Below are 25,104 nucleotides of genomic sequence, written 5' to 3'. Positions count from 1 at the left end.
GTGGTCGGGTCGCGGAGGTAGCAGTTCCAGCAGAGAGCCCCAAACTTTCTTTTCCCTGGCCACATCAACCAGCTCTGACTGGGGGATCCCAAGGCGCTCCCAGGCCAGAGAAGAGATATAATCCCTCCATCTGGTTCTAGGTCTACCCCTTGGTCTCTTCCCAGCTGGACGTGCCTGGAACACCTCCCTAGGGAGGCGCCCAGGTGGCATCCTAACTAGGTGCCCGAACCACCTCAACTGGCTCCTTTCGACGCGAAGGAGGAGCGGTTCAACTCCGAGTCCCTCCCGGATGACCGAACTTCTCACCTTATCCCTAAGGGAGACACCAGCCACCCTGCGGAGAAAACCCATCTCGGCCGCTTGTACCCGCGATCTCGTTCTTTCGGTCATGACCCATCCTTCATGACCATAGGTGAGGGTAGGAACGAAAATGGCCCGGTAGACAGAGAGCTTTGCCTTTTGGCTCAGCTCCCTTTTCGTCACAACGGTGCGGTAAAGAGACTGCAGTACCGCTCCCGCTGCTCCGATTCTCCGACCCATCTCACGCTCCATTGTTCCCTCACTCGAGAACAAGACCCCGAGATACTTGAACTCCTTCACTTGGGGTAAGGACTCATTCCCTACTTGGAGTGGACAGTCCATCGGTTTCCTGCTGAGAACCATGGCCTCAGATTTGGAGGTGCTGATCCTCATCCCAGCCGCTTCACACTCGGTTGCGAACCGATCCAGTGAGTGCTGAAGGTCGCAGACCGATGAAGCCATCAGAACCACATCATCTGCAAAAAGCAGTGGTGCAATCCTTAGTCCACCGAACTGCAGACCCCCTCCCCCACGACTACGCCTCGAAATCCGATCCATGTATATTACAAACAGGATTGGTGACAAAGCGCAGCCCTGGCGGAGGCCAACCCTCACCTGAAATGGGTCCGACTTACTGCCGAGGACCCGGACACAGCTCTCGCTTTGGGAGTACAGAGATTGGATGGCCCTGAGTAGAGACCCCCTCACCCCATACTCCCGCAGCACCTCCCACAGTGACTCCCTTGGAACCCGGTCATATGCCTTCTCCAAGTCTACAAAACACATGTAGACTGGATAAGCATACTCCCAGGCACCCTCCAGGATCCTTGCGAGAGTAAAAAGCTGATCCGTCGTTCCACGACCAGGACGGAATCCGCATTGTTCCTCCTCAATCTGAGGTTCGACAATCGGCCTGACCCTCCTTTCGAGTACCTTAGAGTAAACTTTCCCGGGGAGGCTGAGTAGTGTGATGCCTCGGTAATTGGCACACACCCTCTGATCCCCCTTTTTGAAAAGGGGAACCACCACTCCGGTCTGCCACTCCTTCGGTACTGTTTCCGACTTCCACGCAACGTTGATGAGACGTGTCAACCATGACAGTCCCTCAACACCCAGAGCCTTCAGCATTTCTGGGCGGATCTCATCCACCCCCGGGGCTTTGCCACTGTGAAGTTGTTTGACGACCTCAGTGACCTCCCCCCGGGAGATTGGTGTCGATCCCCCTTCATACTCCAGCTCTGCCTCTAACATAGAGGGCGGAGTTGTCGGGTTCAGGAGTTCCTCAAAGTGCTCCTTCCAACGCCCTAACACTCCATCAGTTGAGGTCAACAACGTCCCATCCTTACTGTACACAGCTTGGATGGTTCCCTGCTTCCCCCTCCTGAGGTGTCGGACAGTTTTCCAGAACAACTTTGGTGCCGCCCGAAAGTCTTTTTCCATGTCTTCTCCGAACTTCTCCCACACCCGCTGCTTTGCCTCGGCCACGGCTGAGGCTGCTGCCCTTCGGGCCTGTCGGTACCTTGCAACTGCCTCGGGAGTCCCCCGGGATAACAAATCCCTGAAGGCCTCCTTCTTCAGTCGGACGGCTTCCCTGACCACCGGTGTCCACCAGGAGGTTCGAGGGTTACCGCCCCTTGAGGCACCTAGGACCTTGAGACCACAGCTCCCCGCCGCGGCTTCGGCAATAGAGGCTTTGAACACCGACCACTCTGGTTCAATGTCCCCAACCTCCACAGGAATGCCCGAAAAGCTCCGCCGGAGGTGTGAGTTGAAGGCCTCCTGAACTTGGGCCTCCTCCAGACGTTCCCAGTTCACCCGAACTACACGTTTGGGCTTACCAGGTCTATCCAAAGGCTTCCCCCGCCACTCGACCCAACTCACCACCAGATGGTGATCAGTTGACAACTCCGCCCCTCTCTTTACCCGAGTGTCCAAAACATACGGCCTCAGGTCCGATGATACGATAACCAAATCGATCATGGACCTTCTGCCTAGGGTGCTCTGGTACCACGTACACTTATGAGCATCCTTATGTTCGAACATGGTGTTTGTTATGGCCAATCCATGACTAGCACAGAAGTCCAGTAACAAACCACCACTCCGGTTCAGATCAGGGGGGCCGTTCCTCCCAATCACTCCCCTCCAAGTGTCTCCATCATTGCCCACATGTGCGTTGAAGTCTCCCAGCAAGATTAAAGAGTCCCCTTCAGGAGCCCCATACAGGACTCTTTCCAGGGTCTCCAAGAAGGCCGTATACTCTGAACTGCTGTTGGGTGCATAAGCACACACAACAGTCAGAGTTTTCCCCCCCATAACCCGCAGGCGTAGGGAGGCAACTCTCTCGTCCACTGGGGTAGACTCCAACAACGAAGCACCCAACCGGGGACTTGTGAGTATCCCCACACCCGCCCGGCGCCTCACACCTTGAGCAACTCCGGAGAAGAATAGAGTCCAACCCCTATCCAGAAGTAAGGTTCCAGAGCCGACGCTGTGCGTAGAGGTGAGCCCAACCAGATCCAACTGGTAACGCTCCACCTCCCGCACAAGCTCCGACTCCTTCCCCCCCAGAGAGGTGACGTTCCACGTCCCCAAAGCCAGCTTCTGTCGCCCGGGTCTGGTCCGTCGAGACCCTCTGCCTTCACTGCCACCCTTCTGGCAGCGCACCCGACCCCATTGCTGTTTCCCGTAGGTGGTGGGCCCGCGGGACGGAGAAGCGGAGGTGTTGCCCACGTTGCCTTTTCGGGCTGTGCCCGGCCGGGCTCCGTGGCAAGCCCGGCCACCAGACGCTCGCCGACGAGTCCTCCTTCTGGGCCTGGCTCCAGAAGGGGACCCCGGGCTTCCTCCGGGCCGGGTATCCTCACTTCGTGTGTCGTCTTTCATGAGGTCTTTTGAACCAATCTTAGTCTGGCCCCTTGCCTGAGACCAATTTGCCATGGGAGACCCTACCAGGAACACAAGGTTCCAGACAACACAGCCCCCAGGTTCATCAGGGCACACAAACCTCTCTACCACGGTAAGGTGCTGGTTCTTCACAATACATACAAAACAAAATTGCTCAGGCCAGCTTCATAGTAGCCTACTTGTTGTGGGAGTAGTTTCACTACTATCCTACTGAGTCCAACAGGATCGATCTCACGAAGAACTATTGGCAGTCAAAATAATAACAAACTCGAGAGATGGCTGAGCTGACCGCAGTGCAGAATCGCTGTATAGTTGAAATCTCCAAACAATGTTGTCCATTTTAGACACAGGCCTATTATATTTAAAGCCCTTGATAACGTTCATTTTCTGCGCTCAATATGTGTCTTGGCTGTTTTCGTTGTGAAAACAAATGGACCGTAGATACACGGATTGACCATCCTCATCTGCGTTCTTATTTTGAAAGACAACTTCCGGTAGCAGAATATGAAAAAACGGGGTTTTTTTTGTTTCTGTTTTCTAGTGATTTTATTTTTTGTTTTGAGAAGTAGAACATGAAAATCATCCCGTTTTTGAAGTTTAGTAAATCCATTTTTGACCATGATAAAGAAAAACGCATTGTATTTAAATTTTGTTTTTTCAATTTGAAAACGAAAATCAAATATCCAGTCGTTTTTTGTTTTTGAATATCCATTTGTGAAAAGAAAATCCAATGACCAAAACATACACTGACCATTGGGTTATTGAAAAGAGAGTGCTGGAAAATGTGAAATTGGTTGGGTGTGCTTGTGTAATTATGGCAGGGGGTGATTATGTGGGATGGGGAACACTCAAAGATCTATATATATGCTCACGGCTGCATTTCCCCCTTTAGATATACGATTTCAGGATCGGGGTCTAATCGCCAAAGAATTAACATTTATCATAGACATGTGTCAATAAAAGATGAAAAAAATGAAGTTTGTCCTGATTGAAGATTGAAATGGAGAGGGCTGCGGCTGCGTGTTGAACTGCGCCCCCCGATGGACGCACGAGGGAAATACACCAACCAAAAATAACATGTTCTAAAATAAAAAGATATGGAAGAGAAATTAGAAGAAATTGATTTCCTACTTTCATCTCTTTGGCCCTAAAAGTCTTGCAACATTGTATATAGAATATATGTATGCAATATAAGAGATGAATAAATTAGTAACAATAAACGGTACAATACCTAACTACTACCACTAAAAGATTCTCAAAAAGTTCACAAATTGGGATGAATAAAGTATCTATCTGTCATAAATGGAAAGGGCTTGAATTAGTGTATATTTAGTTTTTGTAATATAAATAATATATTTGTGTTAGTTTAGTATGTCAATTGTGATTTACTTTAAGCAAAATGGCTTCCATATCACATAATTTAACCATGAATATCCTTTGCTGTCCTTCATGGCTGCAAACTCCACGTTCTCTGAAATAAATAGATTCAAGATTCTAGGCTTTATTGTCATGTGCACAGTTGCTACAGTGTAGATATGGCATGAAAAACTGAAGTCCCAGGCTCTTCCAACAATGCAACATGAATATAATATATAGGACATAAATCATATACAACCAATAATGCAGTGCAAGAAATAACAGAATGGAAATAAAATAGTGCAAGAGAATGTTGTAATATGTGCAAGTAAATACAAACAAAAATAGAAACAGTGCAAGGAGAGTCTCTATACACGTAAATGGAATATGAGATAAACACATTGCAAGATGCAAACAGCAGGTGAATGTGTATAGGCACTTTACAGGCCTCAGGTGTTAACAGTCTTATTGCCTGTGGGCTGTGGGATGAAACTGTCCCTGAGTCTGGTGGTTTTAGTCCGGACTCCGGATGCTGCGGTAGCGCCTGCCAGACGGCAGCAGCCAGAACAGTTTGTGGCTGGGGTGATGGGGGTCTTTTATAATCCTGAGGGCTTTCTTCCTGAGCCGCTGTGAGTAGAGGTCCTCCATGGATGGCAGCTCCGTCCTGGTGATGTTCAGTGCAGGTTTCACCACCCTCAGAGACTTACGATTGAGGGCGGTGCAGCTGCCGTACCAGGCCGTGATGCAGCCAGTCAACAAGTAAATCAATAAATAACTATATTTCCATCTGCCTCGACATCTATCTACTTAAGTAAAATAAAGTTGGAATACAATAGGGTGTATATACAATCTGAAGAGGCAGGGACCTCATAGAAAATGGAAAATAAAACAGGTGGAAAGAAATTAAATACATTCAGTTTAATATGATATAAAACACTGAGAAAAGCAGGAAGTCTTCATACTGGATGCAGCTGCAATGCATCATTTGATTTATTCCATCTCCAGCCATTTTTTTAAATCCAGGCATTGTATGATCAAGGTTCAGGTTTCAACCATCTATTTATAGGACACACATAATTGTAGCCCTCAAGAGTGTTTGTAACCACACTTTCAGAAATTGAACCAAGGACAACAACATTTGATTCTTTGGAAAAAATATCTTGGTAGAAACTTCTGAGCCGATCTCTATGGTTTAAGTTTTATTAAGAATGTCGTTATAATATCCTATACACATGAATGTTTTAGTCAATTTGTTGTTTTAATCAATAAGAGTACAGTATACACTGGGATAGCTTATAAGGAAGTTGTCTACTTAATGTCTGTCTTTCCATGATACGTTCTGTTAAAATAGAAGGAAACAAAGTTATTTCTTGTTGCAAGGTAAACAACTGAAGGAGTATGACCTCTTTGCAGTATAATGCAAACACAATGTGCTTGCAAACAAATCTCATAATGTTCTGTTGATACTGGCAATAGATGATTCAACAGTAATTTGGGATCTTTTTGTTTGTGCCATTATTGGGGTTTAGTTATAGACGGAACACATGAAATACTCCCTGTCTTGAGTCGTCGCTGACTGTGCTGCTGCATTGCGTGTGGCTGGAGTTCAGATGATCTTTGTGCACCCTTCTGTTTACAGATGGCTTCAAAACTGGTCAGTGCTACATAGGGAATTAATGTGTAACATGTTTGCAGTGATTTCATTTATCAACTTTAACATACAATTGGTTCTTAAGTGTATCTGAATACATGTGAAGAACAGAAGGTACTGCTTTCCTTATCCAAATGAATTTTGGTAAGCGCATAATTGTATAGAAATGTATATTTAAAAACCTTTTTGTGTTCAAATACACATTGGTTAGACAACTTAAAGCACCTTTAACTACAATATATACTTAACATAAAAAAGGAAACACACACCCAGCAATAAAACATTTGTGCAAAACTTTTATTTACAAAACAAAATGGCACTAATTGACGGCAGGGCAGCCATACACATGCACAGCTCAGACGGATGTTGTGCTAGCTTGCATTTACCTCATCACAGGTAAACTTCATACAGTCAGAAAGGACCCTGGAAAAGCACTGAACAGGCCCATGGACATTTTCTATGATAATACTCATTCGACTTATCTATATAGAAGTTATTTGTTTCCAAGTCTGAACACTTTGAATAACAATATTTGTTCCCAATTTCAAGAGCTGCTCCCAGTACCATTCTTTATGGTAGATTTAGCTCGCACAGCAAACAGGACCCAAAGACTGGTCTCTACCGACCGAAATGTAACTTTTAGGTCCCATAAACTAGTCTTCTAGCATGGTAGTTTCACAAGTAGGACAAGTTGTAAACAGAAACGTTGACTGTTATAATCTGAGGCTAAAATGGATGGCACATCACAAACACCGTGCACATTTTCACCATCGCAGTTCAAACTGAAGCAGTGTCTCCTCTACAAAGTTTCAAGATGTCTTTACTGCATCATTCACATGCCCCCCGGTGCTGCTGCACCTGAGCTTTTCTTGTCCGAGTTCAGTGCACCTTAATGAATACAAAATGGAGGTCAGTGAGTTTCGCCTTTGGGAGCCCTGCTTCACACATACAGTTCCATATAACACTCTGGCCTTCATCCTTTATTCGTCCGACAGAGGGGAAATGTACATTCCTCCCATGGCTCACAATCGATGTGTTTAAAAAAACTGAGCTTGGCCTCAAGGTTACTATTTTTCAGTAAATCAAAAGCCGATTGAAGGCGTAATTTAGAATAAGGACATACAGTGAATAATACAAATCGGATGTAAAATGTTCTTAACGGCCGACATCTTCCTCCGTGCCAAACAAAAGGAAATATATATATGTATATGTATATACACACACTTCCAAACGGAGGGGTCCTGACCACCATGCTAAAACTCTCAAACCAAAAAGGACACAACTTCCCCGACCCTCTCTTCAGCAGTAAACAACGTGGCATCATCATCAGAGGTGTCACACTCCACGTTTCACACTCACATTTAGATGTCCAGTTTTGCAGTGTTTCTTACGTTGAAGTAGAGAGGGAATAAAAAGAAACATGGAAAAGTAAGAAGACAATGATAGTCAGTTTAGAGGGTAAGCAAGGGGAAAACAACAAGGACAGGAGGCAGATTCAGGTGGGAAGGACATCAAAATAAATAGGATTTCAGCTAGCCAGTTCTGTTGGGTGCTGGGTTCCTGTTGGGTGGGCCGGGGGCAGGTACTGTGGGGGTTGGGAAAGGTAAATGTTACAGCTCTGACACTGGAGTGGAGAGGGTTAGGGGGGGGGCTGCAGGGGCTGTGTGGGCATCAGCCTGCCAGTTTACTAGCCACAAGAGAGGGTTTCCTCTGGGCCAGGTCCTGGGGGGTGGGGATGTGGTCGCCGGTGATCTCCGTCTTCTCTGGAGCCGCTGTCGGCAACTGCTTGTTCTTGATCTTGGCTTTAGCCATGTTGTAGTCGCCAGAGTCAAAGTACTTTTGCTGTAGAGACATAAGAATACAAATGTTACAGTTTGATCCAAGAAAGAGGAAGACAATAATCTTTGTGTATATATATATATATATATATATATATATATACATATATATATATATATATATATATATATATATATATATACATTTATATATAAAAATGTAATCCTCAGTGCGGAACATTTAACAGGCTGGGTGATTTTTATTGGCGGTAAAGAAAGCAAATGCCAAAAATTGCATCTACCTGTCGAGCTCAACAAATACATTTATATATATTTATACAGAGCTCTGTTTGCTCGGTTTTCACCTCGTTATATTTGCATTATGTTTTTGTGCTGCATCTGCCATTTAAGAAGATTTAGTTTTATTTGTGTGCTCAAAATCTGGCAGATTAGATTAGAATGTTAGACTATACAGGTCAACAGATATCATACATGAGATATATACCATTTCTCAAATGTTATATTATTGATGCAAATACTATCCTCTGGAACACACTAAAAAGGGAACCTTGAGTTCATAACAATTTGTCCAACAGCAGCATACATGTAGGTATGAGAAAACTGGCAACAATGTGCTAAATGCAATGCAACTAAGAAATGAATGACAGTATTCTTAGAGACTGTGCCTACAGTAACTGAACTTTGTATGTTTGCAGTGAAACACAAGAGATAACTCACCCCCTTCTGGAGGCGTTTACGAAGCAGGTCAGAGCCCCCGGGTTTATTTCCTAAATTTGGGTATCTGGACTTCAGTTTAGCCTCCTCTGACTTTTCAGGACTGATCACCTTGTCCTGGACATCCTGGAAACAAGCAGAAGCACTATGCATTACATTATGAGCTTTGCTATAAATATAAAGACACACATGAAGTACAACAAGAATACATTCATCGAGTACCTCCAGGCTCCCTCTGAACATGTGTCAGCTGATAGTACATACATAATCTCACCCTCCATGTTAGGACCTTTGAATACTAACGTATAAACATTCACTTCTACATATCGGGATAAAACCTATGCAATTAAAAAAAAAAAGTATAATACAGGCATGTGTATTCTCGCCAGCAGTATCACAAAGTAGCACTGGTGGAATGTAACTAAGTACAATGACTCAATTATTGTATTTAAGAAAAAAGTGGAGGTAGTTCCAACTTTCCTTAAGTATTTTTGCATTATGCTACTTACACCTTTACCCCAATACATTTTGTAGGCAAATATTGTACATTTTATTTCACTTAATTTACCTGACAGCTATAATTACTTTGCTGATTTGGTTATTATAGTAAAATATAAATAAACTAGCACATTATCATTTATTATAATTAAATGTTAAGCTGCTCAGTAAATAGTAAATAGAGTATATGAAATTAACCCCACCTTTAACTAAGTAATTAAATTAAGCACCTTTAGATTTGAGTAAATAATTTGGTACTTAAAGTATATTGTAATGTAATTGTAATGCAATTTTGAAAGCAGGACTTTTACTACAAAGATTTGTGTTACACTGTAATAATACTACTTTAACTTAAGTAACTCATCTGAATACTTCTTCCACCTCTGGTTACTGTAACTAGGCTTTATCTGTTTGCATTTCACATATTTATTTATTACCACAATAACCAGTATTTTATTCCGCTATTATACAGTATTTCATTGTGTTTTTAGCTCATCTTATAGTTTACTTTTTACACATTTACCTTCACATTGCCCACTTTCATAATTGTCTTGCTCTAACTTTTACGGTTTCATTGTTTATGTCTTATATATATTTATGTTGCATTTTTGAAGGAGCCTGGGACTTAGTGTCATTGCCATGACTACACTGTAGCTAGAGTGCGTTATGACAATAACACCCTAGAATATTGAAGACAGCAAACTGGGTTTGGCTAGGCTAACGTTAGCATCTGAGCTACCAACTGTCCCAGTTTGAATGTCATGACAGTTAGCTTGACGAATAGCCAGTTGCTAACATTAGCTAACGGTACCACTGACATTCACACTAACCATCCGAAACACCTGATATATCAGCAGCCGAAACTACAGGGTAACTAACCGGTATTTGAATGTTGTTTTGAGATTCGACAAATAAAATCAACTAGTCTACACAGGGATTAGTAGCTGGCGTTGAAATGTCAACAATAACGAGCGCGCAGGCAAAAAAAGCTAAAGCTGCAACAAAGTCAACTGTGCTAAAAGGCTAACAATTACCTTCTCTTCCATCGATGTCTCTTCGGCTTTCTGTGTTTCTTGGTTATCCCCCGACATGTCTGTGTTATCGTGATCTCAGACACACACACTAGTTGAACAAGTTATCCACAAATCCTCTGCTCTGACTTTCCATACAAGTCCTGCCCCTGCCCTGCCAAGCGCGCACTCCCTACGTCACACATGCGGAGACACCATGCGCGCCCACGTTCGGGCAATCCCGGCTCGCACGCCACAGGGCTGGGATGGGATTTACATTGCATAACACACACCGTCAGCTGTTTGACCCATGTGCTGTAACGCAAATCCAGATTTCAGTCTAATAATCCTCAGATCTGTAAATGAATGCTGCACACACAGTTTTGTATTGCATGTGATTCAATTTAGTGAATATTTTTTAAGCAACTTTTTAATTTTTAATTATGTTTTATGGACCGACAATTTTTTTTAATACACAGCCCAATATGTTAAACCAGGTTGTGGATTCGTACCCACGTTTCACAGAGATTGTTGAATGGACTGCCTGCTTAAACCACTGAGCTAAACAGCAGGCAGGATTGGTTTCTTTTTTGGTGGTGATTTATTAATGCAATACTTTGTTCATGTTATATATAAAAACGTTTTTAATTCTTATTTTCATCACTTAATTGTTTTAGTTTTGGTAAAACAGTTTTTTCATATTAAATATCTTTATATCTTTAGTTAGTTTTTATCATTGTATTACGTTATTATTGCTGATGTTAAATCTGGAGAAATTGTCCCCACCACTTTTTCGAAAAAAATGTATATGATACACTTCCAGGTCAACAAAAGACCCTCAGTTTGAGGCTGATCAGATGCATTTAAGTGCCAGGGCTTACTATAATAAATGACCACTACCTACTGTAATATGCAGCTTTGCCTACAGCTCACTTAGTATAGTCAGCTGTTACAGATTGCTCTCTTTGGTCTTATGAGTGCCTGAAGACATTTTGACCGCCCCTCCCCGAATAAAGACTCAGGGAATGTGTCAGAGATGTGCTACACTGAGGATATTAATTGCTCTGCATATTAATACAAATACTTTTGGGAATGCAGCGTTATCCTAGAGTGTTTTCTCCTCACATGTAGGTGTAATACCTTGGACAAACATGGCATTTATTATTTGAATCCTACGATTTTTCAACTATGTAAACTTAAAGGAAGGGGCTTTTTTGTAAAATAAAAAAGCTTTGACCAAGGATATGCCCTTCTAGAGATAAGTGGTAAGATGGGTTGCTTCAGTGTTGGTCCACCTACTGTGTTAATTTGAAATGCTTTCTTATTGAAAATCCCCTGTAGACAAACCAGTCCGTTTCTGTTTCTTGCTTTAGTTTAAATTTGGTTTCTTTTAGATTTCTAATTAAATGTACAAGTCTAAAGGTGGCAGCAAATCTAGTTGATGAAATCCCCTTTGAACAAATTGCTGTGTAAAAATAACTTTGTGTTAAGACATGTTGTCTTCGTTGAAAGTGAAGTTCCAAGTTATTCATTGTCATATTTGCAAATAGTATTTAATACCAAAAACACACAGCTGTGCCCCAGCTCTTATTATATTCACGATGTACCATATATGACCATATTTCATGTGAGCATCTAAAATCATGTGTGTTTTCCTCTTTTCATTGTCAGTGTGTGGAGATGTAGAAATGGCAGACACACATATTGGGGGAAATAACAACAAGAGACAGCTTTCAAGATATATAGATATATATTTTTCAGATTTGAATATTAATGTCAAAAATACATACTATGATAAACAGTTTCCACTACATCATCTTAGCATGACAGACGTCACAAGTAGTAACTGAAATATTAATTTAAATATTAAATAAAAAGATGGTAAGTAAACAGAGTGAATGTGTAAACACTAAACTAAGGTTACTCTTTCTATTGCAACACTTCCAATAAAGTGGTTCTGTAACAGTACAAAAGTATTAGAATATGACTATTTTCTGTTTTGACTTCCAGTTATAATCAGGAAAAAAAAAAATCCACAGTGCACTTTTAATGTTCAGCTGTGATGCTTTCAGTTGAATCTTGATGATTGCTTGTTCAACATATTCACTGGTCCATGGCGTTTTCTTTTTTTTTTTAGACGAGGGGAAGGCGTTGCACCACCACCTACTCCTCAATATTTACTCCCTCTGCTCAGGAATCACAGGGTCGAAGCAGAGTTAACTTTCAGTTCAATATAATCTTCAAGGATACAAAACTAAATATTAAAGGGCCTTGTATTGCATTTGGAACTAATTAATTAAGATTGAGCACTTAATTATCATGTCAGGTCCAATTAACATTTGGATTTGAGTAAACAGAGTGCAATAACTTAAGCGTCTTCTGTAGACGATCAGTGGCCTCTACTCTCCTGCCAGACGCTGGAGGGGATACACACAACAGCTGGGAAAAACATGACCTATCATAACTGGCAAGGCCTTCTTAAACAGGAAAACAGGATCTGAAACACACTCTATAACCGTAACCTTTGATCGAATGTCTCAACAATGTCTGACGAGTTTCCCAGGTTCTTAGCCCCTCCCCCCTTGTCAGTTCTGCGTGACAGAAGGGAGGTAACTTGAGATTTAGGGCACATGCCAGGTGAGTCTTGTTGAATGCAGTCCTGAAATTGCTTCTCGCTTAGAGCGTTTTGTCTAGCCATGGGCTGCGGAAGAGTCTATCGCTGGCATCGAGGTGTGATTGAAACATTTGGTGGTCGCCTCAGCAGCGGGGGGAGAAAGGTGGGTCCATCGGGGACTCGGTGGAGGACTGCAGCTCGTAGGCCGCTCCACTGTCCACCTCCATGGACTTCCTGGAAAACAGCAGACGGATGTCCCTATGGAGGTAGATCTTCCCAGACTTCGAACTGTGGAACCTGGTCGGGATTAGAGAGGAAAGACGGAGAGGATGATGAGGAAGGAGAAACATTATGGCTAATCATTATGTCCCAGTTATAGTATGGGCTACAGAGGAAATGACAAGGCTGTATAGTTAATCACATTTGTTCTTGAAAATTGCAATTTGGACAATATCCTCACGGAGAGATACCGCAGGTCTTTCTTTACTGCAGCGGTCAGACTATACAACCAGCACAGCCCCTAGTTGACCCCCCCCCACACACACCACAACACGGACTATATCACCCCTTGCTGCTAAATACCAACAAACTATGTGCAATATGTAAATGCCATTAATAGCTGTGTAATATATACCTGGCTGCTAAATCCTAAGAACTGTTACAGGATGTGTATTCTTTTTTTAATTATGTAACTTTTAATTTTTTTTTTATTATATTTTTTACTGAGTACTTTTTTTTAATGCATGACACATATTTAACATTATGTAACATTAAGCTGTCTGTGGCTCTTTTTCCTGCTGTAACTACGCGTAACTACGCACATTTCCCCTCCGTGGGACTAATAAAGGGATTCTGATATCCGAATTGCAAAAAGCACAATATCTGGTAAAGGCAAAACATCAGAATCGGGTTTATTGCCAAGTAGGGTTACACATATGAGGAATTTGCACAATTGTAAATGCTGCGTTCGTAAACACAGTAGGAATATTAATAAGTTGGAGTAAAAGGAGCAAATGTAATAATGTAAAAAGGAGCAAGAATAGTTCTATTTTAAAAAACGATTAAAAAACAGAAAATTAAGAGAAATATTTAAACAAAATATTGTTACCAAGTACAGTAAAAATATGACAAAATACTAGAATTGGAGAGCTGTGCAGATTTAATGAAACATATGGGAAAAGATCATCCTGAAATAAGCATTGTGGTGCTGAAGAGAAGTCCCAACATATTATCGGTATTCTACTGACCAAAAAAAACCTTCTCTAAATCCACTTTGAAAAAATATTAAAATAATGACATTATGATTTTTTTTTTATGAAAATGAGAATAATGTTTAAAAAAAATTGTTTATCCTTCCCTCTTATATTGAGTATCACATCGTAAATACAGTATCAGTCAAAATAATCAGGAGTAGTAATTTTTGTTCCAGATGGTGCGTCCCTGCAGCAGCTCACCTCAGGTGGACGAGGTAGCGCAGGGTGCGTCCGAGGGGCTTCCTGCTCTGATTGGTTGTGTCGCGGCGGACGGGAACAGAGAAGGTCCTCTGGCGCAGGAAGGTCTGGTGTCCCGCTGGCATGGCTCGGAGGTCGTACGTCACAACAAACATCTTCACCACTGTCTTGTTGGGATTGAATAAGGTCTGGAAGGGACAACACGAAAGAATGAGGCTTGAGACTCGTTGAAAGTGACATGCTGTGAAAGATACATAAAGCTAAAATCTAACTGTCGATACAAATATATATCTTTTAATAAGTATATATAGAACAACACCCCTTAAAGTCAGAAGTATAAGCACCATCATTTAATAAAAACATGCTCTTGTTAGATGATGAATATACCCTCCATAACCAGTAGGGGTCTCCCTGTTCTTTAGTTACTTTGTGTCATGTTCTCTTTGTTCTCAGCCATGTGTACACCATGATGCAGATATTTTCGAAACATACATTATGAACATTTTCCAACATTTTTGGTTTGACAAGGATTACATAACCTAAAAGTTGTCTCACCACTTGAATGGTTCCTGATGGAGGTACACGGTAGCCCCGTTTCCCCAGGGTCTCCAGGTTTATAACACCCTGTAAACACATGACAACTGTTGTCACAGCAGGTATACAAAGGAAGTACACACTGGAGCTCACACTCTAAGAACAGCTCTGAAAACGGCTTAGATTTATCATACAGTATTTACTCAACTAATTGATAGGTTGTGTTGACTTTCAAATACAGAAAAAATGCGTTTCAGCAAGGCCCAAAGCCTAAGATGGCGTCGTCAAATGTTTCTTTTGTCCTCAACGTAAACATATTGAGTTCAGATAACCAGAAAATATTTGCATTTACAAAGCTGGAATCAGGGAATTATAACTTTCTTTGCTTAAAGAAATACTCGAAACCTATTCATCAAAAATATTTGACAATTCATTTAAAAGTTGAAACTAACGTTGGATATTACAATTATTTTTATTATTGATTAATCTGGCTATTGTATTCTTGATTATTATTATTTTTTGTCTTTATTTCCCTGTTTTGATCCAAAGATACTCAGCTTAATATGATCTAGAACTCAGCAAATGAGAATCTCCATATTTTCTGAGATCTTTGCATTATAAATTGCTTTAAAGATGAATTAATTATCAAAGTATTTGAAGATTATTTTCGAGTGAATGGACTAATTGTTAAATTAGTCCATTGTAAGGACATCTGCAGCTAAAGCTTTCGGCTCAAGGCTTAGTCAGATAGTTTAGAATAAAACAGATATTGATAGATATCTCACCATATACGGTGAGGGAGCGTTGTCATCGGATACGCTGTAGAAGGACACCTCCACAGGTACGGTCAGGTGACTGGGGCAGAAAGACCCGCTGGCCCCCACCTCGGCTGTGAAACCCTCCACCAGCCCTAAAGCCTCCAGGCGGTAGTTCAGCACACACTCCTAGGGAAACACAGGTATTTACATTTTGTTAGATAATTGTAGTTAATGGGCTCGAGTGAGAGTGTTCTCCAAGATGAGGAATGGAAAAGAGTGCGAGTGTGTTTTTTAGTTTTACCTCAAAGTTTCCCAGCAGACTGAGACTGGCAGGTGGAGCGCTGGCACTGAACAGCTGCTGTGACTCATCGGTGTAACCCTCTCTCTTCGGACACACCCTGAGGGTTCAAACACACACACACACACACACACACTTGATTAGCTTCATATTTAAGGTGAGCTGTGTGAAAGAAAGAGCATCTTAAGATGTGTACGTGGCAAGCATCCCGGGTATATCTCAACAGACCTGCTTCAAAGGTAAGATAAAATGATTACATGCTATTTCATTCAAAATCAAAGAATCAGAGGCCAATTACTTATTTTCTTTATGAACCTGGCTACGAAACAGACTCTTTTTAAAGTATATATTTTCAAATATGAGTTCTTAATGCTGTTGGTCTTCTTGGTTTCCCTTCAAATGTCCATCTCAGCTTGACTCTGGTGGTTACACATCATTTTGTGGGTAACAATAAGCCATATCTGTCATTACAAAATGTTTGTTATTACTCTAACCAACAGGCAGATGTACGTTGTTTGGTCACACAAACAAATCTAACAAAAGCTACATTAATATATAGAATAGTGACAGCTTTAACGAGCCAAATTAACTTTACACCCTGAGAGCCATACATGATATTATATTAGAAGTAGCGTTGAGCAACCACCCACATCTGCAGTGTGTAGGCAGTGGCATGAGGCTCTGCGTATAGGCGTCGTGTCTGCCATTTTGAGCAGTGTGTGTGGTTCTAGATGCAGCCACAGTACAGCAGAGCTTCAGCAGGTGGCAGCGTGAGAGGAGAGTCAGCAGAACAGAGCTGACCTAACCTTCACACTCAGAACAACACTCTTATTGTCTCTTCTCCAAACACAGGACAATACTTCTAAAAACCTGTTGCTGATTCAAGCCCATGTCAGCGTGTTGGGGTTTGAATATGGCAGCTGACGCAATCCTCCTCTCTCATATAGATCCCTTATACTCTGATTTGATCATAAAAATGATAAATAAAATATATTCTGTATCATCAAGTAACACAATAAGGGGGATCAGTCTCCTTGTTGGAACTGACACACAGTAACAGCTGATGTGTTGCACAGTGACACAAACAAGTGTTTAAATGATGATGCGTAGCTTGATCCAGATGGTCTTTTAATAAACAGATGATGTGGGAGGTTACTGTCAAATAAAACACTCTTTGTGCTCTGACGGTTACTAAGAGTGCAGTAAACCCAGTGACAGTATGCTGACCTTATCCCTAAGACAAAGTGAGTGTGGTAACTGCAGTAACAGAGAGCTCAGGTGAGAACATGTGTACCTTTTCCCAGAGGCCCAAGGCAAACCCTTACAGCCGGCCAGAGAGGTGTCCAGGTCGAAGTAGCCTGTCTGATTCTTCCTCTGAGGAACCTGCCGGAAACACACAGCACATGATCAACACAGAGAAGCTGTCATAGTATCCCAGCTCAGAGTGGAGAGGACGAGATGCTTTGTATATATTTTCTTTTATTATTATTATGTTTTTCACCTAAACATTGTTTTTCTACATTTAACCCTTATGTTGTGTTCGGGTCTCCAGTGACCTGTTTCAAGTTAAAATTATATAATAACTACGCTCTAGTTTTTAAAATCGGAACGAGGCTTCATGATATCCTCCACAACAGATATATATAAACACTACAAAACTGATTTTGACAATTTTAGCCAAGTTTGAAGGTGTCTAAAAAAGAAAAGTGTATAATTTGGTGTTTTGGGTCACTCAAATTTAGCCCAATCAAGATTCATCTTTGACTTTAGACACCCCACCCCCTTCATCCACTGTAACAATACTTTTTTCGCAACATGCACCTGGTCTCCCCCTCCCTCTGCCTCCCTCCCCCCATGGGAACTCAACCTTTCTCAAAGAATATGTACACCAACACTTGAACCTGATCACACACATGCACGTGTGCAATATGTGGTGTGATGTGTTTTGGGGCCATAAAATAAAGTTACAACAGGATTGTACGGTTATGAATTGCATTATAAGTTAGTCATCATCATCATCATCATCATCTTTATTTAAAGGGACTCTTGGTCCATTATTACAAGACATACAACACTCAAATATAAATGATGATGTAGTTAAAACAATATTGGATGTTAGTCATTATTCTTGAGTGTTTTGGACTGAGATAAATCATGGCTCAAAATTGACCCGCGAACACCATGAACGGTAACAGCTTTCAAACACAACACAAGGGTTAAGACATGAACAAGGTATTTTTCTCAATTTAATACATTTATCAAAGTGCTAATACATTATGACAAATACAAGATTAAAATAAATAAATAAATATTGTACTCTTTAATGGACATTTGAAGATGACACGAGAGACTTTTCCAGGAAGAAATACAAATACATCTTTAATTAAAACGATATATTATTGAAATAATACAACACGTTTTAGATCAGGTAAAGATACAAAACGCAAAATAAAGAGAAAATGATGTCAAAATATTAACATATGTATATATTGTGTGCAATGTACTCCATGATGTGTATCATGAAGTACATTTGTGCGACTGTTGGAGTTCCCCTGAGTGTTTGTTTACAGTTGGATGTTTACATGCATGAGATGGATTAAAGACAGGAAACTGGCACAGATGAGTCACTTGCCCATGTGTGTGTGTGTGTGTGTGTGTGTGTGTGTGTGTGTGTGTGTGTGTGTGTGTGTGTGTGTGTGTGTGTGTGTGTGTGTGTGTGTGTGTGTGTGTGTGTGTGTGTGTGTGTACAGTACATTAACCTTGTCTGAGCAGCAGCAATAAAAACAGCTGCCAGATACTGTATTTCAAAGTCTCTTTCGGACAAACATTTGTGGTCTCACTTCTTCCGAAAGTACTGTGAGTAATGCTTCAGAGGGCTTGAAGTGAAGGGTAGTGAGTGTGGTGTTATGGCAAACAAACGGCACGGATACTGACGGAGTCTGAGTCAGGAAGTGTGTGTGACTGTGAGCCTGCATACACAAAGTGTCCACTCGAGACACTTCAACTGCATCGGGGAATCATTTGAACTAATGCTAACCATTTAACTAACCCAGTTGATTATTTGCATTGGGACAATTATATGTTTTGAATTGCAAATTTTCGCAATTGTTTTTAAATATATATAAATGCTACTGTGCATTTACTGCAAGATCAAAACTCCTGATTTTTGTTTCATTTTGTTGACATACAATATTAAAATCCAACATTTTACAGAGGGATATCTCTTCGTGTCAATCCACACATCTGAAATGACTGTCAACAGCCATATAAAAGAAAGTTTTAGGAATAAAGTGACATACAAATCAGATTATATGAAAAACCCCGTGTAAAAAACATAAGAGTATGAGAAAAACAAATGTTGATACATATCTGTAAAATATATGTATACAATTGTGAAAGATATAAAGTTGAATAGGGGATTTGTTAAACAGATATTACTGCGGAACCTCCCCAATGAATAATGTAAAGACAATATTATTTTATTATTCCTTCTATTAAGTATTTTTTTTAATGTTTTGTTAAATTGTGAAAATATGGCATTATCTAATGCCAACACTTTTTGAATTGTATAAGAAATCTAGAGACTTAAAAGTAAGAAAGTATAAAGAAATAACCACCTACATGTGTATTTAGATGCCTTCTTCTTCTTCAATATTGAGAGTGACCTGAGGCACCCACTTGCCTCTTACTTTGAACTGTTTCCACCCGGCGGAGATATCGTGCCCTTCTGTTCAAAAAGAACAAATCTAGGCTGTCTATCGTCCCACCAGCCATCAAACTCCTGAACCAATGATGGCTAGGACGCACTGTTTACCCAGCTGGTCTGGCACTGTCCCTGCCCCACCCCCCCCCCCCCCCCCTTTTTTTTGCAAATTAGATTGTTATGTCTGCCGATATCTGTTGTTTTTTATGTCTGTGTCTATGTTGTTATCAGTGACGTATGTATTATCTTTTTAAATGCCTTTGTGATGTGCTGCAACCCATTTTCCCCTCGGGGACGAATAAACGAATACTATACTACTACTTCTCTACCTCGATTTAAAAGAAGACATTTAACGGAGAGGATATTTCACGGAAGCTAAATAGGCCAAATAAATGAAGCAGAAAAAGACTATGGTGAGTCTCCGTGTGAAGACGTGTGTTACTTACAGGGCTGGAGAGCAGAGGCAGGCCTGTGCAGGGGTGGAAGGCCTTGGTCGCTGTGGCGTCTAACGAGTGGCGGTTGTGTTTCTTCCACGTGTTGCAGGGGCGCAGCGGGGAGGGGCTTTGAGACCGCTGGAGCACAGAGATGGAGACAGAGATTAACACAGTGCAAGTTATTTGCTTAAATATATGACGTTCATCAACGCCATCATTCAGAAGTATATGGAAGAGAATGAGGAGTCCCTCACCAGGACAGTAGAAGGGGGAGTCATGTCTGGACTGGAGGTGTTGGAGCATCCGGACTGCGATGGTGCCTGGTTCTCGTCGGGGAACGAGGCCTGGGCCTGAGCACAGACCTGCACCTGCGACTGGAGCTGAGGCTTGCTGTGGTTGTGGCTCATGTCACAGTTCATGACGGGGCTCGCATCCTTGCAAGTTCCACTAAGAATCTGGGCATTCCTGCTCTCTAGGACGGGGGAGGCAGAGAGGGTTTCATGGCTGCTGGGTGTCCTCGCTCTGAGCTTTTCGCACGGGGGAGTTCGTAAACATCGACCAGCCTGAGCGTAGGAGCGGTCTTTGAATAAAGGTTCTTCAAGTGTAAGGTGAGCACCATTTTGGGCCCGGGGAGAATGGCGTTCGGTCCCCGGATCCTCGGGCGTGTCTGTGCAAAAGGGCGCGTGTGTGCGACTGCTGCCTGTGTGAGGTTCATGGCTGGGTGTGTGTCCGTTAGTGGAGCCGTTGGTGGCAGTGTGTGGGGGGTGTGAGTATGTGCGGACCGTGTGTGTGACTGTTGTTGTGTGTGTGTGGTGCAGGTGGCTGCCGCCGTGCCTCGGGGACAGCGAGGGGACGGAAAGCCTCTCCTGGATGAGTCTCGTTATGTCTTGTACTGCCTGGGCGATCAGAGAGCTCTCTTTCTCTTTCTCCCTCTCTCCCTTCCTCTCCTCCCCCCCCTCTCTTGTCTCGGCCATTCTCAGCTTCCTGCATGCTGCAGGTTTAGAGGAGGAGCTCTCTCGTTTGCTGAAGGAAGCAGGGTCAGTGGTGGGTGTGTTGAAGGGACTGGGCCACACACGTCCCACAAACTCGCAGGGGGGTACCTCAGGCTCTTTGGTCTTACTGGCAGTTAAGTCGTCGTGGTTACTGCCCCACATGGCTTTGGGAGGGTTGTCGGAGGCGAAAAGGCCGGGGGGGAGTGGCGGTGCTGTGGGGTCGCAGAAATTGAGCCTCTGTGCGATGCGGGCGATAACTTCCTGTCTCTCCTGCAGCAGGGAGCCAATTAAGGGATTTGTCTCGTTTGAGGGCCTGGGCGAGGAGCTTCGGGGAGGCTCGGCCAATGAGAAGTTCTTAAAAGCTCTCAGAGGCTCAGGCATGGGCTTCTTTGTCCTAACACTGCTGTTGGGGACCGACCCGAAGTCCCCTACTTCTTTCGGGTCGGATGAACCGTTGAGCGCCGCGTACAGCCACTTCCCTGCTTTACTAGTGGGAAGTGGAGAGGGGGAGTGAGAGCGGGGCGGCGTGGGGGAGTGAGTGGACCTGTGGAATAGCGGGGAGCCCTGACGCTGGGGGATGTTGACCTGCGGGAGCTCTCCATTCTGATACATGTGGTCCTCACCGGGCTCCTTCTTGCTGTAAGGAGGGGGGGCAGCCGTGTGGGGGAGGCTGTTGATGGGGATGTTGTTGATGGGGAGATTAGGAATGGCTAATCCATTGAGGAGAAGGCCAGACATGGAGTTAGAGCTCTTGCTGTACATGTTAGGGTTGGGAAGGAGGTTTTCTTTGCCGAGGTCCTGCTGGCTATTTCTGTGGGTGGGCGTTCCACCATGGCTGTTGAAGTTGGGGTTGAGGCTGGGGGTCTTGCTGTAGAGCGGAGGCAGGCCGGTGTGGATGCTGCAGGCCAGGGTGGGGTAGGTGGGCTGGCGGGGGAGCGACTGGACACGAACCTGCAGTGCAACACTTTGGGATACATTGGGGACGGGGAAAATGTGTTCTGACGGCGGCTGGGAAAACTTCCATACCAGCTCCTCATCAGCAGCACTGATCCTGTTGGAAAGAGACAGGGAAATGAAATCAACATTCTTACATCCTAAAAGATGGACGAATTGCAAGAGCCTATAGCTGGTATACCGTTTTACTTCCTCTGATTCAATTTCCAAAACAGCATACCAGGTTTACACCGATATGCTTTAGATTGAAATGCTGCTACACATTTTTAGCCATGGATGAATACTTATTTGTAATTTACTAATGTGTGCTTTTTGCTATAGTTAACATTTTGGCATACTCTTTATTACCTGTTATGTCACTTTTGCTGTAACACTGTACATTTCCCCACTGCAGGACTAGACTGTTAAACACCTGGGGTCGTATTCACAAAGCATTTTATCTTACCGCTAGGAGTGCTCCTAACTCGCGCTAAAACATTTTACGTAGGAGTTTTTTCTTAAAAGTTATTCACAAAGCCGCTGAGACCTACTCATACTAAGGATAAATCACTAAGAGTGGACTAAGAGTGACGCGCCGTTGCTATGGATGACGTCGATTCTCGTGCATGAGTTTAGAAGCGGTCAGTACGGTGATTGGTTGTTCAGAGCAGGCGGTCTCGGTGAAACTCATCCGCAACATCCCACAAACGAGCCCACTAAATCACCGAAAAACAAGGAAATAGCCTAGGCTAGAAATGTATTCCTATCAAATAGTTATGGACAGTGCAGTTAGCAGAATACACGCATGATGACAAGTTTGTGCAGACCACGATAATGACGTTGTATATGCACGTTAAAGAGAGAGAGCAAACAATACAAATACGTAAATTGCATTAAATCAAGGAGGCAATTAAAAGCACCCCGCAAACTATTATCCAATGAGCATATTTCCAGCACTTAAACACTTTCAATAACAGCCCATACCGCCGTTCAAGTCCCCCTATCATGATGAATGAAAACAATCTGCGTGTTGATGGAATGTACTTTCTTTCTATTGACGAACACGTCCTCATCTTTTGAGGGCGCAATTATTTTTATGTGCGTCCCGTCAATAGCACCGACCGCACCGGGCATACCTGCATTGCCATGAAGTTGGCTTTGATCCTGTGTAGTTGTTGATTGTCCAAAGGAAACCGGATAAACTGTTGGATGATATGTGGTCTAGAGAGCGCGTTGATGGTTTGGTTTATGGCACGGCTGACTGATGGTTGCGACATTCCTAAATCGTCGGCATTGCAAAGTTGCATTTTCCCTGTTGCTAAATATCGTAGTGTTGCCAAACATTTTATTTCCTGACTAATCGGGTTATTCCTGTTAGTCGGGCATGTTATTGCATCCTGTACTAATTCCACAACAAGTTTGATACCCTCACGATTTAGCCTATATCTCTTGATCAATTCACAGTCTTCCATTGTCTCCAAAACATTTCGTCTCGCAGCCGTTTTCAGATTCTTTGTGAATAGGTCTTACTGAGTTAGGAGTCCTCTCGAGGACTTTTAAGCTCTCCCAAACTTAGGTGCTACTTTTAGGCCTAAAATACTTTGTGAATTGCTCTTAGCGAATACAATTAGGAGTCCTACATTTAAGACTGACACGCCCATTATGTTTAGGAGTTTCTCCTAAATTCGCCAGTTAGGAGCTACTTTTAGCCCTAAGATCCTTTGTGAATACGGCCCCTGAACTGTTGAAGCAACATCCATAATATTCATCTGGCTTCTACTCAGAAATTATTTATCTATTTATATAATATATCATATTCCAATAACTTGCATATAGACTCTTATTGCACTATTTCACTTTTTGTATTAATATTTACTTGCACTATATTTTTCTGTTTATCTGTTTATTTGTGTTGCACTGTTGGATGAGCCTGTGACCTAAGATGTTCATCGTCATAACTACACTGTAGCTATGTTCGTATGACAAATAAAGAAACCTTGAACCTTGAATAAAGGAATTCTGATTCTGATAAAATGTTGAAAATAACAACTTAGTGCTCCTGTAGCTTTGATCATCTAACCTCAGTTAAAAGCTTAAGGCCCACCAGAGTGAAAGTCTTCAGCGGGGGTTTTGTCTGACCTGTACAGGATGTTTCTCGGGACAATGCCATGGGAGGCGCTGAGCCAGGCGCTGAGCTGGGAGAAGAAGACGTAGGAGCGAACAGCCAACAGCAGGGTCTTCTCCTCAATGGAACGATCGCCGCTTCTATTAAAAACACAGATAGAAAGAGGTGGAAATGTACCAGAAAACACTTCAAGTGAGTGAGTGAGTGAGTGAGTGAGTGAGTGAGTGAGTGAGTGAGTGAGTGAGTGTGTATGTATGACTGTATATGTGTGTTTGTTCTGTGTTTGTGTACATGTTTCCAGATGTGTTGAGGTGCACTTAAATGATATAAATGGCTATGTGCAGGCCATACGTATACCTTTATGAATAGTTCAGTGTGTGTTTGTGTGTGGGGTGTGTGTGTGGGGTGTGTGTGTGGGGTGTGTGTGTGTGTGTGTGTGTGTTTCTTTCAAACGCAGCGTTCCCTGTTCCTCCACATCAGTAGGAAAGTGGGCCAATTTGTAAGGCAAATTAACCCTCTGAGTGCCAGGCCAATTATCAGGTATTCGTATTGTAATTTATTCCATAATTTATTTGTATCCCCATTTGGCCTTCTCCTTTGCATGTTACCAAATTCAGTGGAAGATGAAACTAGTTCATGTCTGATTTAAAAGGACACAAAGAAACTATCAAACCTGCACTGAATCTGTTATGAATGAATTACATTTGCAAAAAAATGGGGATTTCACAGCTCTTCTGATAAATAAGCTTTTTAGTTTAGGTTCAATGTGTCATTAAGACAGAAGTGTGAGACTGTAGGAAATAATTTGCCATCAGCTTACATGGTGTATAAACACCAATAGGTGAACAATAGACTAGTTATTCATCAACTATTGTTTGACACTAATTATCGTATTATTATTATTATTTCATAATTCAGGTATTTTCTACCTCATTCTTTCTTTCTTTTGCTCTGTATCTATTTTAAATCATGTCAAGGAAAGCAGAGTATTTGAGCATTAGTTGTGTAAACAGTAATGACAAACTAAAGAGAT

General features: G+C 42.4%; 3 protein-coding genes across 3 annotated transcripts in view; all 3 read right to left on the bottom strand.

The window, feature by feature from the left end:
* Positions 1-25,104, bottom strand: part of myo5aa (myosin VAa) — a 424,551-nt gene that overhangs the window by 42,033 nt on the left and 357,414 nt on the right. The gene's annotated exons all lie outside the window — the stretch shown is intronic.
* Positions 6,493-10,432, bottom strand: arpp19a (cAMP-regulated phosphoprotein 19a). The gene is made up of 3 exons (XM_079663244.1): positions 10,254-10,432; positions 8,725-8,847; positions 6,493-8,050 (listed from the first exon to the last, which is right to left on the bottom strand). The coding sequence occupies exons 1-3, from the start codon at positions 10,308-10,310 to the stop codon at positions 7,880-7,882; spliced, it is 351 nt and encodes a 116-aa protein (XP_079519370.1). The 5' UTR covers positions 10,311-10,432; the 3' UTR covers positions 6,493-7,879.
* atosa (atos homolog A) overlaps positions 11,961-25,104 on the bottom strand; it is a 46,122-nt gene continuing 32,978 nt past the window's right edge. Inside the window, exons 4-12 of the mRNA XM_079666126.1 lie at positions 24,086-24,211; positions 20,276-22,064; positions 20,034-20,159; positions 17,179-17,267; positions 15,888-15,984; positions 15,614-15,772; positions 14,850-14,918; positions 14,298-14,482; positions 11,961-13,140 (exon numbers count right to left, since the gene is read on the bottom strand). Coding sequence (XP_079522252.1) covers positions 12,987-13,140; positions 14,298-14,482; positions 14,850-14,918; positions 15,614-15,772; positions 15,888-15,984; positions 17,179-17,267; positions 20,034-20,159; positions 20,276-22,064; positions 24,086-24,211 — 2,794 coding nt within the window. The 3' untranslated portion in view covers positions 11,961-12,986. The remainder of the gene's footprint in view (positions 13,141-14,297; positions 14,483-14,849; positions 14,919-15,613; positions 15,773-15,887; positions 15,985-17,178; positions 17,268-20,033; positions 20,160-20,275; positions 22,065-24,085; positions 24,212-25,104) is intronic.

The sequence above is a fragment of the Notothenia rossii genome, assembly GCF_949606895.1.
Source record: "Notothenia rossii genome assembly, chromosome: 2".
Taxonomy (NCBI): domain Eukaryota; kingdom Metazoa; phylum Chordata; class Actinopteri; order Perciformes; family Nototheniidae; genus Notothenia; species Notothenia rossii.
The sequence above is the reverse complement of the archived record's forward strand: the minus strand, read 5'-3'. Positions and strand labels throughout refer to the sequence as shown.

Coding starts and splice junctions, on each gene's coding strand:
- arpp19a (XM_079663244.1), bottom strand. CDS start 10,310: ATGTCGGGGGATAACCAAGAAACACAGAAAGCCGAAGAGACATCGATG. Junction 8,848..10,253: donor AGACATCGATGGAAGAGAAG/GTAATTGTTAGC, acceptor GCTTGTTTCCAG/GATGTCCAGGACAAGGTGAT. Junction 8,051..8,724: donor GTAAACGCCTCCAGAAGGGG/GTGAGTTATCTC, acceptor ATGTCTCTACAG/CAAAAGTACTTTGACTCTGG.